The sequence below is a fragment of the Sebastes fasciatus genome, chromosome 17 (assembly GCF_043250625.1).
Source record: "Sebastes fasciatus isolate fSebFas1 chromosome 17, fSebFas1.pri, whole genome shotgun sequence".
Classification (NCBI taxonomy): Eukaryota; Metazoa; Chordata; class Actinopteri; order Perciformes; family Sebastidae; genus Sebastes; species Sebastes fasciatus.
In genome coordinates this window covers 15799020-15819947 of record NC_133811.1, presented here as the reverse complement: position 1 = coordinate 15819947, position 20928 = coordinate 15799020, and the positions used below count along the sequence as shown (strand labels likewise).

General features: G+C 44.1%; 1 protein-coding gene across 4 annotated transcripts; it reads right to left on the bottom strand.

The window, feature by feature from the left end:
* Window positions 1-1378: 1378 nt before the first annotated feature.
* LOC141754015 (uncharacterized) lies at window positions 1379-18919 on the bottom strand. 4 transcript variants are annotated; one of them, XM_074612760.1, is made up of 6 exons: window positions 18410-18919; window positions 9867-10644; window positions 8179-8388; window positions 7638-7716; window positions 4445-4609; window positions 1379-2545 (listed from the first exon to the last, which is right to left on the bottom strand). In XM_074612760.1, the coding sequence occupies exons 1-6, from the start codon at window positions 18495-18497 to the stop codon at window positions 1880-1882; spliced, it is 1986 nt and encodes a 661-aa protein (XP_074468861.1). In that variant the 5' UTR covers window positions 18498-18919; the 3' UTR covers window positions 1379-1879. The 4 variants fall into 4 exon arrangements, with proteins under 4 accessions (XP_074468861.1, XP_074468862.1, XP_074468859.1 ...); XM_074612761.1 differs by having other exon boundaries at window positions 1380-2545; window positions 8200-8388; window positions 18410-18918; XM_074612758.1 differs by having other exon boundaries at window positions 1381-2545; window positions 7554-7716; window positions 18410-18918.
* Between the last annotated feature and the right edge of the window lie 2009 nt (window positions 18920-20928).

The following is a 20928-nucleotide window of genomic DNA, read 5'->3' as shown; positions in this document are numbered from 1 at the left end:
TGTGGTAGTTTCCATCATATTCCGCCTAAATCTGCATAGCTTGGGACTTTGCGGTGACTCGCAATTGTCCCCCGTTGGGCATAGCATAACAAAGACGGTGAAATGTCAACTTGACCCACGTGTGTCCATTTTGACAGCATACACAGCGCCATGATGACAGCCTTCCCTCCTTTTCTCACAGCTATTGGATAAAATCCAGATTTTAATCAAGCGTCTGTCCTGCAGTGGTTTGACTTTTGAAAACTAGAACCAATGCAAATGTGGGCCATCATCTCAATATGTGGGACGTGGGACAAGAGATAAAAATGCTGTGCTGTCCCTCGTAAAGTGGGACACCTGGTCTCCCTATAGGTCTGGCTGGTAGCAGGGCAAACAGAATCGTTCTTCCTCCTCGCCTCTTAGTTTTAGGAGCACTGATTGGGTGTAGATTGAGCTCACCTGTGCCTCTGAACAGCAAAGCTGAGCTCCTCTCTGAGCTCATTAGGGTTATTATAGCAGACATCAAACATTTTCTATCCCTTACGACACTCACATTGGGCTCACCTCTTTGTGTTAAATAGTGAAAATTAACTAGCAGTGTTTCTCAAACAGCAAGGACAAGCAGGAATAATATGGAGTCGCAGTCATTAATGGTGAGTCTTATGCACAGAAATGTACACGATTAACACACTGTAGTTCATACTGTAGACGACACAGACCATTAAAGGGGTCAGAATTAGCAAGGGGGTTTACACCCCGTAATTTACTGCTTTTCTATTATTATTATTATTCCACTGGTTCTTGCAGACTAACAGAAGCAGGAGCATACTTTGCTTATAGTTACAAGGCGGATGGCGAGAGAACCACTCTGTGGGCGGGGTCACCTAGCTGGAGGTTTTTCTACCTAGTTCTAACCGTTCCACCAGGAAACCCTTATATGGCCTGAAAAATATCACTGATGTCATCAGTTTAAGGAAGTGCTTATCAGCGTTTTTTCAGACCCATTTTCTGAGAGATGGAGCAGGAGAAAAAGAGAGAGGATGGTCTTTAATGATACAATGGTGGCCTGTAGACACACTGGGGACAGATATTGATGTTTAAAAGACATGGAAAGGGGCATTTTGCATAATAGGTGACCTTTAAACCTGAACTGATCTGGAGCTCTAGTGTTGCTGTGTCCACAAGGGGGCGGCAGAGTCCCTCATATCTTTGTAACATACAGCTTGGCAACACTAAATGAATGTCTCCTCTCTTATACTCCTTATCCTCTCCGTCTCTTTTAATCTTTGTTCCTCTTAGCTCTCTCTCCATCTTTACAACACAATACTGCACGCTTTTGTTGTATTATCTGTTTATTGAGGATTAGAAACATGAAAAACATACCAAAAAGCCTGTGAAAACATGACATAATCGTACACTGAATAGCAAAAAAGATTTATATAAACCATTGATAATACTAAAGCTAATGTAGTAAACCTCAATGAAACCTTAATGAATAATATCTTCAGCAGTCGCTGACGTTGGCACCATGCTAGGAGAGCATATTCACATGTAGTGGTTCATTTTGTGCTTGTGTGAGCAGTAACCTGAGCTTTGAGAGGTTGTTATTTACATGAAGGTGTGAACGGTTGGCTGCAGCAACTACGCGGTGTTGTATGTGTGTATTTTAGGGCATCACATGTCTGAGTTTGAGAGAGTGTATGCAGAGTTGTCCCAGTTCTAGTCCAGGTGACGTGCTCCTCCTCTGGGTATAAACGTGAGGAGGCAGGGTGCAGAGATGGATGATAGATAATCTATAAATCACTACTAAAAAAATGTTAGAGCCATGATGGACATATCGCTGGGTAGATTAGATTATGACAGATGTTTGTGCGGCGTGCCAGGCTGAGTGGAGGCCAGGTCAGGAGAGTGGTGGCAGAGATCGGGTGCTGACCGGGCTGCACTTCACCCTGGATGGTGATGGAGGAGGCTCGGTGAGGTGAGGGGAGGACGGGGATGGACGAAGGTATCCACTCTGGTACTCTCTCCCAGTCCCAGAGCGCTCTGAGTCGGGAGCTTGCGACCGACCTCTGGGCCTGCGTAAGTGAGGCGGGCTGGAGGAGGCGGGCTTGCATTTGTACCGGGAGGGAGAGTGATGGGAGGACGGATGGCAGGTGGGGGAAGAATAGCAACCTGGTGCAGAGTGACGACTGGGTGATGGGTGGCGATCGGGTGACGGGTGACGGCAAGGCGAGGAGTGCCTCCCGGACAAGGGTGAGGGGTTACTGGGTGGGTGTTCCTTGGTGTGCTTGGGTGATTTGGGTGATTTGGGTGATTTGGGTGATTTGGGTGACTTAGGCACCTTGAGCGACTTGGGCGTCTTGGGCGTTTTGGGTGATTTAGGCATGGGGTGAGAGGAGGAGTAAGAGTTGGCGCTGTGAGTGGGTGGGGCTTGGCCGAGAGATGCGGAGTCTCCATTGTTGGCAACCTTGTAGAGGAAGACGTCATACTGAAGGGGCGGGTCGGTCTCTGAGTGGAGCTTGGCCTCTTTGGGGAGAAGCACTTCCAGGCCAATAGTGACTCCATCCTGATGTGGAAGAGTGGTAAGTGGAGAAGGATGCAAACATTGTAGGAACAATCACAGAAACAAAAATAATGAAATATACAAAGAAATACGGGCATGGGTGGTCTTGAGAGACAATAACCCACCCTGGGCACAGACGCAGTATTTTAAATCTGCAAATTTCTCAGCCACTTGGGGGCAGTGGAAACACAACACTGACATGTTATCACCTTTTACGTTGATATGACAACAGTTGCCTATAGAGTGCTACAAGAATGAATCCTAAAAAACAAGAAATGAGTTAGCATTTTAGCACTTCCGGTTCCCTCGTCTGGAAGTCAATGGGTTATTTGAATGGGCTTTTTAGTTAGATGCCTGAAATAAGGTGTGTGGTTAAAACAAGCTGAAGAGATTTTAACGTTTTGTTCTACGATATAAAATACATCATTAAATACCCCTCTCGGGAACTTTGAAGCCTTTAAGTGTCTTAAAAAAGACACTCTAGGTTGCTAACAAGTGGCTCAATGGGACTACTAACCGTCATCATGCCGACTCGTCCGCTTTTACAGCCTCGCTCTATAATCATAAAAGTGGTGTTCATTTGTGAAGATTATCTTGCTGAACAAAACGTGTAAGTATCATTAACGTTTGTCTGCCACAGAGCTTATTTTCTGCAATAATCTAAAACCCAATAGAAAAATACCATTGGCTCTTTGTTGAGGGAACCAGGGCGGTGGTTGGCCTACAAAAATATGTCATGCCTGGAGCACTCTATTTACAAATGCAGCAGATAACATTTATTTGCAATCATGTTTGTGGCCATTTGATGAATGTAAGTCCAATATTCACTCTCCTATTAGCTCTGTTTTTTTGGTCTCCTCTAAATTACAGTTTTCCCATCAACAACACTATCAACTGGCAGCGAGCACTTGTGGTAGCTCCCATTCATTTTGGAGAGCTGTCCGTGGTGCTGAATGGGCCCACGGTAACCATTGTTTGTGTGGTATAATCTGTGAGCAGCCTTCTGTAGCACAAAAGCGGGGTCAGCCGTGCGTTCGGTTATTATTAGCAGGGGAGCAGTCGGGCAGTAGTTAGCTTCATTATGAACAGACATGCAGAGAAAAGAGAAGGAAAGTAGAGCTCATAGCAACACACAGGGACAAGCTGGATAAAATTAAAAAGATTTATTCCAACAACCGTGAACTATAATCCTCCATGTATACCCAAAAAAGTACAAAAGAACCTCAAGTACATTAAAGTATTATAAATCACATTGAAAACCAAGACACAGCGTGTGTGTGTTAATATATGTATATAGATTCAAATATCAACTCCAAGCAATTACTTTGACCTCATGTAATCTATCCACTTATTAGCAATGTCAAACATGAATGTTTCACAAATACAGATTCACTTGATTTCCACTTACTTCTTTTGCAAATATTTTCAGACACTTTCCGTCGATAACACCAATGCATGCGGAAGGAGAGAGAGACAGTAAGGCGGGGCAGGCAGCGGCGAGGGGAGGGTTTCGGGGGGGAAACAGGAGAGGAGACAGTGAAGGAGCGAGAGTTCATTGGCCGAAGACCAAGGCAGGGCGTCAGTAGAGAGGAAAGTCAGTCATTAGTTGGTCCAAGCCAGAGATTTTAGTCCAGCGTGAGAGGCGATAGAGGAAAGAAAAGGAGGCGGCGCCGCCACTATGTGATCAGCATTGGCATGGCAGCCTTGTAAACAGGACTATTGTGCTTCTCAAGTTGTGTCCTTCAATTCATGTTGTGCTTTACTTTTGACATTAGGCCTGATTGGATGGAACAATATATAACAATTTGTTTGTGTGCGCGTTAAATATTTTGGTCTGATTCTCCAGCAGCACACTTTGAACAGACGGTGACATTATACTAGGTTGTTCTGGAGCGTGTTTACCTCGGCGTTTTCCTCCGTGTTGTTAGGGGTGTGGCCCTGGTCGTGGACCACAGAGGTTGGACGGTTGTTCTCGTGTTTGGGGGAGTGAGAGTTGAGGATGTTCATTGACCCTTCTTCCTTGGCTTGTGGGGTCTTTGCTGGGTCCTCCTGCTTCTGTGGATCATCCTGTGGGGAGAGTTTATTACTTTTTATACATGCCTCGCATAATACAAACACACAGGTAAGTAGATGTTCTGCAAAATGAAAGAGCATCAGCGTGTGTGTGCACTTGCGGGTAAAGTCTGTGCGGAGCCTGACAGACAAATGCCTTTCCCACCAAGATTCATTATTGTTTCATTTGTTGTGTATCAAATGTGTAATTTACGTCATTTGAAGGGACAGGCAGCATTTTTTAACAAGTCCAATTCACTGGACTAAGTAGTCATTTAACAGGAGAACCCACTAGCTGTGCTCATAGACTGTATAGAAAGATGGACGACGCGTCTCCACTTCCTCCCACTGTACAGAAGGGAAGCCAAAATTACATTACACCCTCACAAGGTGGCCAAAAGGTGAAAAGAAGAGGCTATATGGCTACTTCTGCACCCTCCCCAGCTAATAGTGGAACTATAAATGACAAGGGGAATTGGTCATACTGAATTTAAATTAATTCAAATGAAAAATATGCAATTCAGCAATGTCGAAAGCAAGCTCTTCCTCATGCTAGAGATGATCATTCTCGAGCTGATACGGGTCACTGTATGTACTGACACCGCACCTGTATGATTAGACCTTTATCTAATCAACCAATCCTGCCTCAGCATTTAAAAAAAATACCAATCGGACCTCTGACATTTAAAAAACTGCATTGCAGACATGTGTCCGCAGGGGCTTTTTAGCCTCTAAACCTGACATTTAGAGCATCCGGAGGTCACAGACTCATCTCATCTATAACCGCTGCACTGAAATGCCAAGCCAGAGCTCTGAGAGCAGTGGAAAAGCAAGTCACAATTTGTTCACTTAATTTAGCCAAGCCAGGTATGGCTAATGGACTGCAAATTAAAATGCGATTTGTGAAAATCCATCAGCGTGTGCTTGTGTTTTCCACAGTGTTAAATGCAGTAAACGCATGCATTTATCAGTCAGAGAGTGTTTGTATGGAACTATTGTGTCTGTGTACGTCTGAATGTGTCAATTTGCAAACGACCGAGCCATCGATTGATTGGCATGTCACAGACATCTGAAGGTCACAGGCACAGCAGGCAGTAAGTAGGGCACCATCGATCGGTCACACAACTGGCTACTGCAGGACAAAACTCACACTTTAACACCAGAGACAACAAGTTCAAAAAAGCTTAAAGTCATGGGAGAAAATGGCTTTGTTCCGTTGATCTAATAGACTTTATCTGCTGTTTATGATTAATCTCAGTTAATATCTGCCTCTATCAACAAGATTCTCTGTTGTTTATTGAGATTAAAAAATGTAAGCATGCATCAGTAGCTCTCTATACTGTGTTGGCTTAGCAACCCAGTAGTATGATTGATGAATACCAAACAGGGGCAAACATTCAAACACAAAACCCCACAAACACACAGAAACATGGATGTAAATGAATGTGTACAGATTCATATTCACAGACACACACACGCTGCTACAGAATGACTTTATAGCAGCACTACATGCACGACCTTTGGAAGAGAATTGGGTATAAATTAAGGGGGGAAACTGCTGCACAGGGACCCTAAAATGGCTGTCTGAGCTTTAATGGGTGCAGGAGTGAAGCCAGCAGTTTTACACAAAATGGAGGCTCAGCTTCCACATAGAGCTTCTCCATGAAGCTGCACAGGTAAACGTGGGAACTTGCTATTTAATCACACAGCTGAACAACTAGTTGCAGGAATCCTGGCGAGGAGATGATTAATCATTTCAACCTGCAGTGTACGTGGAATGCAGCTGATACAAGATCAGATGCAGGGGGGGAGTTTGCGGGTTTGCAGTAAACAAGGGAGCCGAAATTTGGCATCTAGCGGTTGCACAGCGAGTTCAAAGCAAAGCCAGGGAGAGAAATTACTGTAGGGGCTATGTGGACGTTTCCGCTCTGCTTACCTGGATGTGATTATAAGGGTTTCTGGGTTTATATTCCCAGGTATAGCTGGTTGTTGATGGCTTCTGAGGGGTTGGTGAGTGTGAAAAGCATTAAACCAGCCAATTAGACTGTTGTCAGGCTATTAAATAGGCGTTACCAGTCGCTATAAGCAACATAGATGTGGATCAGTAGGGGCCTCCTACACCCAATGTTAGGTTTTATCATGTAATCACATGGTAGATAACCGAACGAAGGTATAAAAGTACACAAAAGCGACCATAGTAATTATGACAGGAACAGAAGTGGAAGTCTGGCGCTGCAGTAGAGACAGCCTGAAAGTCCATATGGGGTGGAGGTCAGAGTTCACATCCCATGAGAAACCAACAACATGTATTTGTCTTCAAAAGGCTAAAGTTTCGCTTTTGAAACAGTTATTTTAAGCCAAAAACAACTAACATCTAACTAACCTACTTTTTGTTGCGTAATCCTAAAAAAGTTGTAGTTTTGTAACGTAACGTTTCATTCAGTTTTACAACGTGTTGGAACGTGTGGCTTTTAAGTTACGCTTTCACTTTTACAACATAGTAGGCCCCTATTGACCCACATCTATGGTGCTTATAGAGACCGATAATGCCTATTTAATGGCCTGATAACAGTCCGATCGGGTGCAGCAACACACATATACTGTACATTCAAAACTGTAGGTGGAAATCCTAATGATTAGTTACGGAATTTAACAGGGCACCAAGGTGAGTTAGATGTGCGCACAACACTATGTGCTTACAGTAAGTTAGTAGTTTGGCGTCTGGAACAAATAGGTGGCCATGCACAGAGACAGAAAGACGGACAAACTCAGACAGGTACAAAAATCTAATTACTATGTAAGCTGGCAGAGAGAAAACATCATGAACAAAGAGGTAAACCTGGTGGTTACAACAGACATCGTAGATGCAGATGATGGGACTGAAAAGTTGGTGAATACGAAGATGATGAACGGAAGGAGAGAAAAAAGGAGAACAGACATGAGGAGAGTTGGCGCGTACCTGACAGATAATGTTGTCATAATACGCCAGGTTTTGAGTGTGAGCTTGGGGAGCGATCGGAGGGGTGTCGCAGAGTTTCCTTACGTTTGGCTGCGAGCCATCAGCTGTTGTGGAAACAGAGAGGCCGTCCGTCTGTGGCTCGCTGCTCTGTGGGCGATACTTACTGCAGGAGGGCAAAGAGAGAAATATTTGTGCCGTAAATATTTGCAGTTAATATGTGTGTTGTTGTTTTTAGTATCTCTTCAGGTCCATATTTTCCTATGTTGCTCTGCACAGTGTAAAACAGGGGTTAAAGCCTCTGGTAGACACACATCATTCACAAAAACAAATCATCTCAGCCTAAGAACATAAAGAGAATTAGATTAACTCTAAAGACTACATTGCGGCTGGTGACTATAAAATCAAATTTGATTAGATTAGATGGATTTTTCTCACTGATTGCTGCTTATTGACACTTCATTTACATTTAACTCCATTCTCACATGTCTCCCTCTCTGCTGTTCCTGTCCTGCATCATTTAATTCCAACAGTCTTCCTCAGTTGTTACACATATACACAGTCACAGCTCTCTCAGCACCCATCATGTGTAACTTGCAACTCGCAACTCATATTTTTACTTTCTCACCTCCCGGTCACAGCCACGCACCTGCGTTTGCGGAGGCGCTTGTTCTCATTCTTGAGGCGGTGCAGCCTCTTGGCAAAGAATACGATAATCATGAAGAGGAGGATGAGCACCACGGAGGACACGCCCACCACCGCACACAACACCTGGAACTCTGTGACGGCCCAATCACAGCGCGTGCCTTTGTTCCAGATGTAGTCCTGCACATTGCACCTGGATGCAAAGCGACACAAATATCCATGTTAACACTTTGTGGTCATAAAAACAGTACTAAATAACCTCTCTCCTGACCTGCTGTATTAAAAATAAAAAAAGCCAAAAGCCAAGAGGTTTAATCCCACCGCACTAGCGTGTTTACCATATTTATAGCCACAGCATGTAAGCCAGAGTAAAGAGTGTAAAATGGTACTAAGAGCTGATGACATGGTGTCCTGAGGTCTGTCCAGCAAAGCAGGGATTCGGCCCACAGCCTAGCCCTTAATAAGATCAAAGGATGAGGATATGTGCGTGCATGTGTGTGCGTCTTTTCCACATTCCCGCCTTTCTCTGTGCAAATTGCATGGGAACTTGTGTTTAAAGTGCGTCCACATGAATGAGTGTGTGTACGCGTGTGTGTGCTGTGTTACTCAGCAGGTACGATGAGATGAGCAACAGTTTGCCTCCAAGCTTACACTGAGTCTGCTGGATAGCACAGATGGTGCTACCGAGGCGTGGTGTATGTGCACGAGGAGCGTGTGTGTGTTTATTTGTATGTGTGTCGTATGTCCGTATGTCCTGACCTTACTGTGTTGTACTTTCTATGAGTGCATATTGTGTCTACATCAGCTGTCACACACACTTCACCCCCCGCCTCCAAAACCGAGCTAATCCTTTGGCGACCCCGCTGTGATCTTGACGAACCCTCATGACACATTAAGCCAGCCTTCTATCTATGTGCGTGTCTGTACGCCGTCCTAAATCTTTTTCTTTTGTGTTGGAGAGGGGACATATTGGAAATCATCCCAACAAGACCATTAAAAAGGGGGAACGTTTTTAGCGCCTATACCAACCCCCACCAAACACCTCTGCTGCCAGTACATGTGTTTCCTCTAAAAAAGTCACTGCCTGCTTGTAAATGCTACTCAGTGGTGGAAGAAGTACTCCGAAATTCTACTTAAGTAAAAGTATAACGCAGTGTAGAAATACTCTGTTAAAAGTAAAATGTCCTGCATTAAAAATTTTATTTAAGTAAAAGTACAAAAGCATCAGCATCAATGTGTTCATCACTTTAACGTTACAGCTGGTAAATGTGGAGCGCATTTAATTGCTTTATATACTGCTGGGTATGCTTGTGAATATCCCCCAGGGATCAATAGTCTTATCTTAACCTATAATAATAGATCATAATTTCAGAACATCATTTATCTGAATCTGCAAAGCAAATAAAGCAGTTAAATAAATGTAATGGAGTAAAAAAGTTAAATATTTGCCTCTGAATTGTAGTGGAGTAGGCGTAGAAAGTAGGGGAAAATTGAAATACTACAAAAGTACAAGTACCTCAAAATTATACTTAAGTACATTACTTGAGTAAATGTACTTTCTACCACTGATGCTACTAAAACAACTTGCATCGCCTTCATTCATTACTAAACATGATGAAAAAATTAAGCCTGTAATCCTCTTAAATTAACATGTTTTTGTGTTTTTCTCACCTGCAGAAGGCTCCCATTCCCGCTACTACGGTGCACACGCCTCCATTGAAGCAGAAATTGGGTTCGATGTCACACTGAGACACACAGACCCCAGGTCCAGAGCGCACAAAGCCCAGCCTGCAGCCGTCGGCCCCCATGGCGCCACCTAAGCCTAACCCATCACCCTTGTCCGGCCCTGGCATGGGAGTAGCTGGTAAGGAGGGCCCGCTATCCACGTTAAGCCTCACGGTGTCAGGAGGAGCAGAAGAACCAGCCAGGAGCGGATTCTCGTCCTCCATTTCAGGCGGGGGTGAAGGCGTGGGCTCGGGTTCTGCGGTCGCATCTACCGCCGAAAGGTCATCATCAGGGGACAGGTAGTCGTAAAAGTCAGAAAGCGTCCATGCAGTGGGTTCTCCCGCTTTTTGCTTCTGGGCTTTGGGGGCTTTTGCCCAATCCAGAGCAGCATCAGAGGGCACAACATCCGGCGCAGGGCTGTGAAACTCCACGGTGATGACGTCGTCGGACATGGGGTTCCCAGGCTGGTCTGGACCCGCCCCGCCAGCGGTGAGCTCCTCTCCCACAGGTAGGTCCTCCTCTACTACATCTAGGTGTGCATGTTTATGAGAGCGGTGATGTTTGGCGGAGCTGAGTGGGAGTTTAGCCCCGAGCCCGAGCCCTGCTCCGATCAGGTGGTCCCTCTCTGCCGAGTCCTCGCTGAGCACCATCCTGGCGTTCAAGGCCTCCTTGTTGACAGATGACTGGTTGTGGTGATGATGGCGCCTGGCCAGTGAATGCCTCCCTGTCAGGCAGACACAAAAAGTATTAAAGAGGCAATCCAGCAATTTAGTATACATCAGACCGGCAATACGTCATCCAGAGTAGGCTCTCATGACCACGCCCCCTTTAGGGAAAAACAATCCCGTGTCCCTCATAGACGGTAACAGCGTGAAGAGATGAAGTTGAAATATGTCTCCAAACTTCTACTTTAAACAAACCAGTAATAGTAATAACGCTATGCCGAAGAGTTGCTGTGTAGTTGGTTGCACCAACCATAAATACAAAAACGCTGATCTCCGGTTTGTTCAACTGCCATGTTCTAAAAAGATATAATTGAGGGGCTTTATGGCTCCAAGTAATAGACCAGACCAGCATTGTGTCATTGCCGAGGCTGCGCTTCCATTTGGGAGAAACAAACTCGCCGTCACAGGAGAGAAAACTACAAAAAGCTGTTGTGTAGCGGGTTAACCGAGGCTTAACCCAACCTTAATTTATTAAGGTATTGCGAACGCTCACATTCAGGCAAGGTTGCAAAATAATTATTAGACATATGCATAAAACAAAAGTTGGTATAACAAGAGATAAATGCATACAAACTTGTCAAAATTACAATCCAAACACATGTCAAATTGCATTGAAGTCTATGGGATCTTCGGTTTTCTATCCCCCAAAAGGGGGCGTGGCCTTGACTTTTTGTGAAGTACCCGTATGTGCCGGTCTGATGTATTGCACTTCCATAAAGTCAGATTGAACAAAGAATGGTCAACACCAATCACGGGTCAAGCTGCAAAAACACTTGATGCTACGCTTCCCATAATTCAATTGTTAATCTTCTCATCTAACTCGCGATAAGAAAGTTAATTTCCCAAAATGTTGACGCAGGCTTTTCAGGTTGATAGTATTTCTCATGACAGGTAAACTGACTTTAATGTGTAAAATCGATTTAACGTAATCTTATTGTCAACACTGCATCGACGCCAGAGCACTGTGGGAGTTTGTCAGTTATTTTCCGTTATCTTATCTAACGGCAAAATGATAAACAAAGACTTGTATACACACACATAGATAACTGGGTTTTTTGGGGGGGGATTGGAGCTAATCCCAAGGTACTGACTGTGTTTTGTTTGATAAAGATTGTGGCCCAAGGATGAGGCATGAATAATTTAAACGGATCCCTACAGTATACTGGAGAGATGCCTTGAGGCTGTACCAGGCTAGTTTTACACTGTTATGTCACAACATCCTTCACCATAAATTCAGCTGACTTTGACAAACGCAATACAATAAAAAAAAAAAATATGCACAAATATTCATCAGAGAGCTGATTCGTGGAAAAGTGTAGCTCAGCTAAAAGCACTGTTGTGGTTCACGACTCAAAAGCTAAGTGATTAATTGTCAAAGAAATCAGAACAAGAGCTGAAGACTGTCGCGTAATCAGACTGTAGCGATGTAGGATTAGACACATTGAGTGACTAATGTGCTCTGGTGACCGAGACTGGGTGAGGATTAGATTAGGATTTAGAGCAATAGGTTAGAGGATGACTGGTCAGACACTTCTCCTGTACTTGGCAGAGAAAGATGCACACACAAAGAGGCAGAGAGACAGACAGAGAAAGAAAAGGAGAGAGGACAGTGAGGTCTTAAAACCTTTTAACATGCAGCCAGACACTGTTCAAACCCACACAACTCTTTTAAATTCAAGAGGAAATCCCAAAGTTTCCAAAATCACCCAACCTTACGGGGTGAATTTTGGGAAATGTGTAAAAAATTAGGCTCAAAGCCTCTAAAAGATTTCCATTTTACGGATAAGTGCAGCCATAAAAGCGTGGGTTTGTATATTCAACTCAGCATAAGCATCATATGACTTGGATCCAGAGTTGGAAGCTGATAGAGATACTGTTAGGCAGTGTAGAATAAACAGATTTTAAAGGAGTAATTCAACATTTTTGGAAAATATGCACATTCGCTCTCTGGCTGAGAGTCAGATGAGCTGGTAGCGCTGTCATGTTTCTACGCTAAATGTGAAGACACCACCAGCAGCCAATGAGCTTAGCTTAGCACAAAGACTGGAAACAGGAAGAAACAGCTAGCCTGGCTCTGTCCAAAGGTAATAAAACACACCTACCAGGACCTCTAAAGATAATTTATGAACTTTAGAGGTGCTGGTTAGTAGATTTAGTTACTTTTGGACCGAGCCGGTTTAGCTTTTTCCAGTGTTTTTGCTGAGCTAATCTGGCTGCTGGTGGGAGCTTCTTTTTTTCATTTTACAATTTGCATTTTAAGAAATTATATATTTACAAAGCATACGACAACATTTTTTTTTTTTTTTAAATCAACAAAACAGAGGTGAAAAAATTATTTAAAAAATTAAAATTAAAAATTACTGATCATTAATATCAATTCATGGGATATAGTTGACAGATAGCTGATAAATTCATCATTCAGCTTCATATTTATCATAGAAACGAGAGATCAATCCTCTCATCCTACTATTTGCAAGAATGCAAGGTTATGCATTTCCCAAAATGTCAAACTACATCTTAAAGTGGAAAAGGGACAATAAAGAAAAACGACGCTGCTGTTGCACAGTTTGAGGAATATAATGTTCCCACAGTTGAGTGAATTTCAAGAAGCCACTTCTTCACACTTTTCCACTGGCCTGGTACATCTGAGCAAACGGCCAACCGTACCAAATACTTGGCTGGACGGCTTCTCTCCCACTGCCACCCTGAAATCACTGTGTCCAATGAGATCGCTGCTTTCAGTGTCTGGCACTTCACTCAGAGCTAATACTAAAACCATCTGAACGTGCCTCGAGTCACGAAGACTAGTGGTGGCTGAGGAACCATGAGATTCACATCACACACACACACACACACAGAGACACACACACACACGCTGCAGTTGCCATGGTGAGATGTAAAGAGGTGCCATGTTGAAAGGAGGAGCGGAGCGAGGGAGTTGCAGTGGAAACAGAGAATCCAGTGTTCGCGCTCTCTCTCTCTTGTTTTTCAATCAATCAGCCAGCCAGGCAGCAAGTGTTATATGCCAACTCCATCTCTGGGAAAACCAAGGAGGAGTGAACTCAAACGCTTCACAGTTTGTGAAAGAGATAGACATGCTTCACCAGTTAAAACTGATTACAACTGATACAAATTTCATTTAAAGGTTCAATCTGCCAATTTGTTCCCCGTTGAGACTTAGATGCAGTGTCCTGTTAGCAGCTGGCGATTACAAGAGCAAAAGGGAACATGAGGAGATTACAAGGGCAAAACGAGCAAAGTGAATGCACGAGCCCCCTGCTTAGCAATACCATCTTGGAAACAGTGAGATTTGTGCCTTTAACTGCTGCACAGCTCTTCACCTCTGGCATCATGCTGAGCATGTCGCCATGGTAACAGGTTTTACCTGAGGTCGCTGTGATTGGCTATAGTGCAGATTCCCAGCATCACCTTACCAGTAGGATACAGTGTGAAATATGGTTAGGTGCATGACCACGCCCTCTTGTGGGGGAAAACAATCCCGTGTCCCTCATAGACGGTAACAGAGTAAACAGAAGAAGTTGAAACACGTCTCCAAACTTCTTCTTTAAACAAACCGGTAATAGTAATAACGCTATGCCGAAGAGTTGCTGTGTAGTTGGTTGCACCACAATAAATCCAAATACGCCCATCTCCGGTTTGTTCACCTGCCACGTCTTAACAAAGATATAATAGAGGGTCTTTATGGCTCCAAGCTATAGACCAGACCAGCATCGCGTCATCGCTGAGGCTCCGCTCCCTTTTGGAGGAAAGAAACTCGCCGTCGCAGGAGAGAAAATGGGGAAAAGCTGTTGTGTAGCGGGTCAATCGAGGCTTTCAGAGGCACATACGATACGTGAATATTCACTGTCAGTGTGGTAAATCGCTAAATGATACATGTACATATACATATACATTAACGTTATAGCAGTATCAGACTGTCAAACTCCAACTTAATCTCAGCCCTTAGAGAACTGTTAACAATATTTACAGACAACACTTAGACTAACGTGATTCAATCAATTATGTATCGAAATATGGATAAGCACTATCTGGCCAATGTGTTGGACGGGGGAAGACTGAAGGGACATGGCGGCGACCAACCTTAATTCATTAATTAGTGAACGCTCAGGTTCAGGCAACTAATCATTAGACATGTGTATAAAACAAACGTTTGTATAACAAGAGATGAATGCATACACACTTGTCAAATTGCATTGAAGTCTATGGGACTTTTGGTTTTCTTTCCCCCAAAAGGGGCGCGGACTTGACTTTTTGCGAAGTACCCGTATGTGCCGGTCTGATGTATGCTGTTGCTGGATGGAGACACAACTAGTCCTACTTTGTGACTACGCACATTCTGCTCGTACCACAACCACCATATTCACAGCTCCAAGGTCCAACTACAACGTGTCATTTAAAAAATCTAGACGATTGGTCAACCTGCAACATGCACCCTTTATATCCACCCATATAAATAGTATTTCTTCCTCCCCTTCTCTATGTGTGTTAGTGAATAAAAGGGAGTCAGGGAGATACTGATGATCTGATCTATTGTGACTTATCATGAGCTTTCTGGAGCTACAGGGCAGATGGACCTCACAGTATGCACTCACTCAAACAAACACACGGAGCACCCAAGTGTCTGGATGTGATCCATATTGCTTTACATGACTATCAAGGACAATCTGTTTCTGTTTGTGTATATGAGTGGATTGATGTATTGGTTTTATATAAAGCTGAAATGATTAGTTGATAAAGCTGATTAACAAACTGGTTCATCTGCAACCGTTTTAATACGCTATGTGATTAATTGTTTAAGCCATTTTTTATCAAAATTGCCAAAACTTCACTGATTCCGACATCTCAATAGTTAAAATTTGCTGCTTTTCTCCATCCCCTTTGGGCTTTAAAAAATCATGAAGGCTATTTTCTGGCATTTTATAGGCCAAACATAAATCGAACAATATAAAGAATTACTGACAAATTGAATTGAGTTTTTATAGGAACTTAAAGCTGCAGTGGGTAGAAAACAGGAGGAGAACAACCAATCAGAGCCGAGCTGGTGTCTGCCGTCTCTGAGCAGCTGTCAATCACACGCAAACTCCGATCAAATGGAGTAACAATAAACAATACAATAGTGTCTCCTCTTTTGTTTTCTTCTGTCCCGTGTATCCTCAGTCTCTTTCAGTCTTTCACGGTCTCCACCGTTGTATCGGGTAACTCAGCCGAGCCAACCAACCTCGTGATGTAAAAGGCTAAAGTACTGCAACATAACGGCACGCCTCTTGCCACGAAAGATGAAACGGACCTTCTTTTTTCTCTTAAAATGCTTACATTTGTCATGCTTGTTATATAATTGTACATTAAAGAGTGGAAATCCACTTTGTTGCATTTCACCTTTAAAGCCTGAAAACAGAGCAACGAGGGGGTAAGTCTAGTTCTCTCTCAGAAACCTTGAATTACAATATGATAAAAGGTTATTATGGAATTTTTTGCCCAATGATGCCAAAAATATTCTGCCCGACAGCAGGCTTAAAGCTATATTTCCTATTGTCTGTGTCCTTTTCTTTATTTGATTAGTCTATTACTGTTTAAAGGGACTGTTTGTAACTTTACACATATAAATCTACCGGGTCGGTGTCCCATGCACGCTTGCATATGCGCACTCGCGTGTGGACCGCTCCTCTGCCTGCTTGTCTTCACTCACACAACGCGCGCGTTCTCGCTCCACCTCACGTGCATGTGCGCACACTACACACTGCAGAAGAGTTAGTTTTGCTCTGAGAATATCTAGTGAATGTACAGTGGACGTTTGTGCAGAAATAAATGCTGCAGCTCTTCCAGACCAACAGAGGTTTCCCGTGTCTTGTGAAGTGACGGGGCTCCGCAGCGAGAAACGTTATCGTCTCTGACCGGGTGCCGGTGTTTCCCCCGTTTCCTCCGGCCGCGGTCAGAGACGATAACGTTACTCGCTTGCTTTCCGGGGCTGAAGCAGGAAAAGCCAACACTAGGATCAGCAGTGATTCATGGAGAGACCTTCGTCTGGTCAGCTAACATTACTGCCAAGCAGCTGAAATATAGAGTGATATTGTGGTTTTAGCTGACGTGTGTCGCCTCACTGTTTTGAGCGATGCTCGTTCACGTCTATTTAGAGCGAGCAAGCGCGAGCCTGACGCTGACTTTCGTTGACTAAACGGCCACAGGTGTCGCTGTTAACAAGCATTTCTGAAAGTTACAAACAGTCCCTTTAAGGGTCACTGAAAAAAATATCATCTCACAATTATCTCTATCTTCCACCCAGATGGAAATGAATGGAGATTCACCTCCTAATGAATCACACATGACAGGCCACGTGGTCTCTGGGGTTTAAAGCATGACAGACAGACAGACAGACAGACCGGCGTGTATTTATACCGGTCAATATGTCACAGTGTTTACGCCTGGTTACACATTGAGGGCGCGAGATGCAGCGCGTGCCCAGGTGAACCCCGGCGACCCTCCGCGTGCACGAGCAAGAGCCACCCTGTTGCTGGGCAGCAGCAGCGCGCAGTTCTACATCTCCAAGATGTGCCACATGTGTGTGTGTGTGTGTGTGTGTGTGTGTGTGTGTGTGTGCCAGACAGAGAGCAGTGTCAGATTCTCGTTCCCACACTGCCTCCATCTCAAGAGAGATGGAGAGAAAATGAGAAGGCAAAAGGGAGGAGAGAGGAGAGGTGTTAGCCGGGCCCGGTTGTCTCGGTGCCTCCCCCATGAATGTCTGGAGGAATTCAATCCTTTCAGAGACCGTGAATGGGCCTCCTGTAGCCGGGCCACGACGCACCTAATCCCGCCTTTGTCTGGTGCCACGCACCGCCGCGGAGAGTCGCAGCTGCAGCATACTGAACTGTCAAATGTCTCTCTCTCTCTGATGATCACCCACGGGGCTGTCTGTCTGTCTTTATACAGATGTTCCTTATTATAACATTTTAGAAACAAGTCAGTTATACCTTTTTGTAGTTAATAGTTAGGTCACAGGAGACTCTGAATGGGTGCCAGTGGTTCAAGTGTCATTAATGATCAATAGGCCTATACATACAGCAGCTCTCAGCATGACATAAAACACCAGATTTGGATTTAACAGCACATCCTATAGGGATATATTGACTGTATTTTGAATGCAATAATGCAAAAAAAAATTATCAATGCCAAAATGCAATAGATGATCAATGCATTTAAATGATCAGTGTCCATTAAAAAATCAGCCTATTAATACCCAGCGTGTTAAATGATCTATAATAGGCCTATACATACAGCAGCTCTCAGCATGACAGAAAATATCAGATTTTGGATTTGACAGCACATCCTATAGGGATAGATTGACAGTATTTTTAATGCAATAATGCAAAAAGACATTGTTAATGCCCAAAAATGCAATGGATGATCAATGCATTTAAATGATCAGTGTGCATTCAAAAATCAGCCTATCAATCAATACCCAGCGTGTTACTATCAATAGACTATCAAAGACTCTCAGTGCTGACAATAAAAAAAGATGAATATTAACCATCAATTTTAAATGGCAGTTGCATCCCCATATATATACCGCATGCATGGACAATTGTCATTTGCCTATATAATAATATGCCAATGCAGGTGTGATTTTGGAACACGCACGTGCGCGCTTTTCTTTCTTGCTTGCACACACACACACACACACACACACACACACACACACACACACACACGTACTCACACACAGGGTGGGACTCTGTTAGGTAGACTTACCGTGAGCAGACAGAGGGATGATGATGAGGATCATTGAGATGATCAGTAGCACCTGCCAGGTGACCAAACGACTGTCAGCGCGCGCCATAATGTTGTCTATATATCCCCTCTTCTTGACACACTGATGCAAACTGTGATCCCGTTCCTTCGTTGTGTATACCGGTCAGATTGAACGATAATCCTCCACAAAGTTCAGATCTTCATGTCGCCGTTTACCGGCGTGTGTTCGGCTCCATCATACCGAGCAGCATCCTCTCCTCCACACCTTTAGCGCGCGCTGTATCCTCTGCGCTCTCGAGTGTCCGTATAGTATGGTGTAGTAGTGCGCGCGACCGGCGGAGGGTCTGCAGACGAGATTTTAATGAGCCGGGTTTTGTCGCTGCCTGCCTGCCTGTCTGTCTGTCTGTCTGTCTGTCTATGCATGCGATCCCTTAAGCCTTTCTCTCTTTGGCTGCATATAGGTGATGAGCACGTCGTGCGCGCACAGTGTGCGTTTGGGTGTCAGTGTGCCAACACACACACACACACACGCACACACACACACACACACACACAAGTAAATGTCCAGCCTCAGCCTGTATAGCTGATGCAGAAAAGGGTTCTGATTTTGGGGGATTTTAAGCATGCAGCGTCTGTTGTCACTGGAAGTCAATATGCTCCATTTTTAACACCACAGTGTGAACATCACGTCCATATAAATAGAATAGAATAGAAAGCTTTATTGTCACTGTATTAAATACAACAAGATTCACAGTTGCCACTTCTGGTCAGTGCTTTAAAACAAATACTTGACAAGACTAAACGAGGCAGATAAAACATATAACATATATAAATAGTCTGTCTGTCTCTCTGTGGGTGGTGGTTATAGCCCATGCAAGGGGGTTATGGGTGCATGTTGTCTTTGGCCAGCAGAGGTGTGTGTGTGTGTGTGTGTGTGTGTGTGTGTGTGCACAGTGGGTGGATAATCCTCTTATCCTGTGATATATGCTCCAGACAATGGCATCTGCTGCTGTATCACCACCCTCTCACACACACACACACACACAAACACACACCCTGACTGACCACTAAAAAGCCCCCCCCTTTCCTCGACCCCATCATTAAATACGCTGTCTCTCAATTTCCATTATGTTCTTCCTCTTCGATTCCCACAAGACTCACACTTTTAAAGCTTCAGTATAGGCAGAAATCTTTTGGCATCATTGGGCAAAAATGCCATAATAACCTTTCAGCATATTGTAATTCAAGTGTTGGCTCTGATTGGTTGTTTTCCTCCGGTCTGTGAAATCCTGCAGATGCCATTAGGAGCACCGGAGGACACAGAGGCACATGGTTTTTTTCCCTTGTCTCAGGACATAGTGACCGTTTTATAAAAATAACTTTTTTTAATCATATTTGCTCCATTTCTACCCACTGCAGCTTTAACGGTGCCTTTGCCACACTTGATTTTACTCTTTCCCTAAATGCCATAACAGAATTGCTTCCAAATACATTTATGTAATCACTGCTCTGTGACACTAATCCATTTTCATATTTCTCTGTCTCCTTTTACTGTCACAAACACCTAACAAAACGGCCTGCAGAGGGCTGCCTACCCACTCTCCTCCTAAATGGGATTATGTTGAATACATTATGAAATAATTAAGACCAAATCCTCTGTTCCTAGTGAAAAAAAATTGCAGTTTCACTCATTACTCATTGAATCGGGAGTGAATTGATCCAAACCCCCCTGCTGTGTGCGGCGTCCCTCTGTCCCCCATCAATTATCCTCCAATAAAACACCCAATCTAAACTCAGTTCATACCTCAAATCCCCACTCTCAGCGACAGAGAAGAGTGGGATCTGGTACGAGAAGGACCTGGCATGAGTGAGAGAGGGGAAGATAGAGAAAGGGACCGTCACAAGAGGACAACGGAGAGAGACAGGATGTGTGTTGGGATTCAGAGGATGGACAGAGCGTTGGAGAGAGGGAGTTGGAGAGTGGTGGAGATGGAGAAACAGAAAATGTTCACTGATGCTCTGCCAAACAGAGCAGAACGAAATTGCTTCCGCACCCACCCACCCCCCACTACACACAAACGCACACATATCTGCCATGATAAATACACACAACACAAGCATCCTATCTTTCAACTCTCCTCCTCCTATAGCGATTAGGCAGGATAGGATAGTTTTCAGACTGTATGGGGACGAAAGAGGAGTGTTTTCTTGTGCAGGATTATGAACAGATGGATCTTACTGAGAAGCAGAATGGAAGAATGGCACACCTTAGTCGACGCCAAGCTCTGTGCGTGCATGTGGTTGTGCATGTTGTGCTCAGGCCACGTCGTCGTTTTTTTCCCCATCCTGTTCCTGTGTTGAACAGCGAGGGTTGGACAGGATGTCCAAGTCCCCTCAGGTGCATTCCCTGCATGTGTCAGTGAGTGTGTGTCCAATGCTGCAGCGTCCACTCTAGGGAGAAGAGGCTGCTTATTAAACTATATCTACATCCATAAAGCCTGCAATATGTACAGTACGGC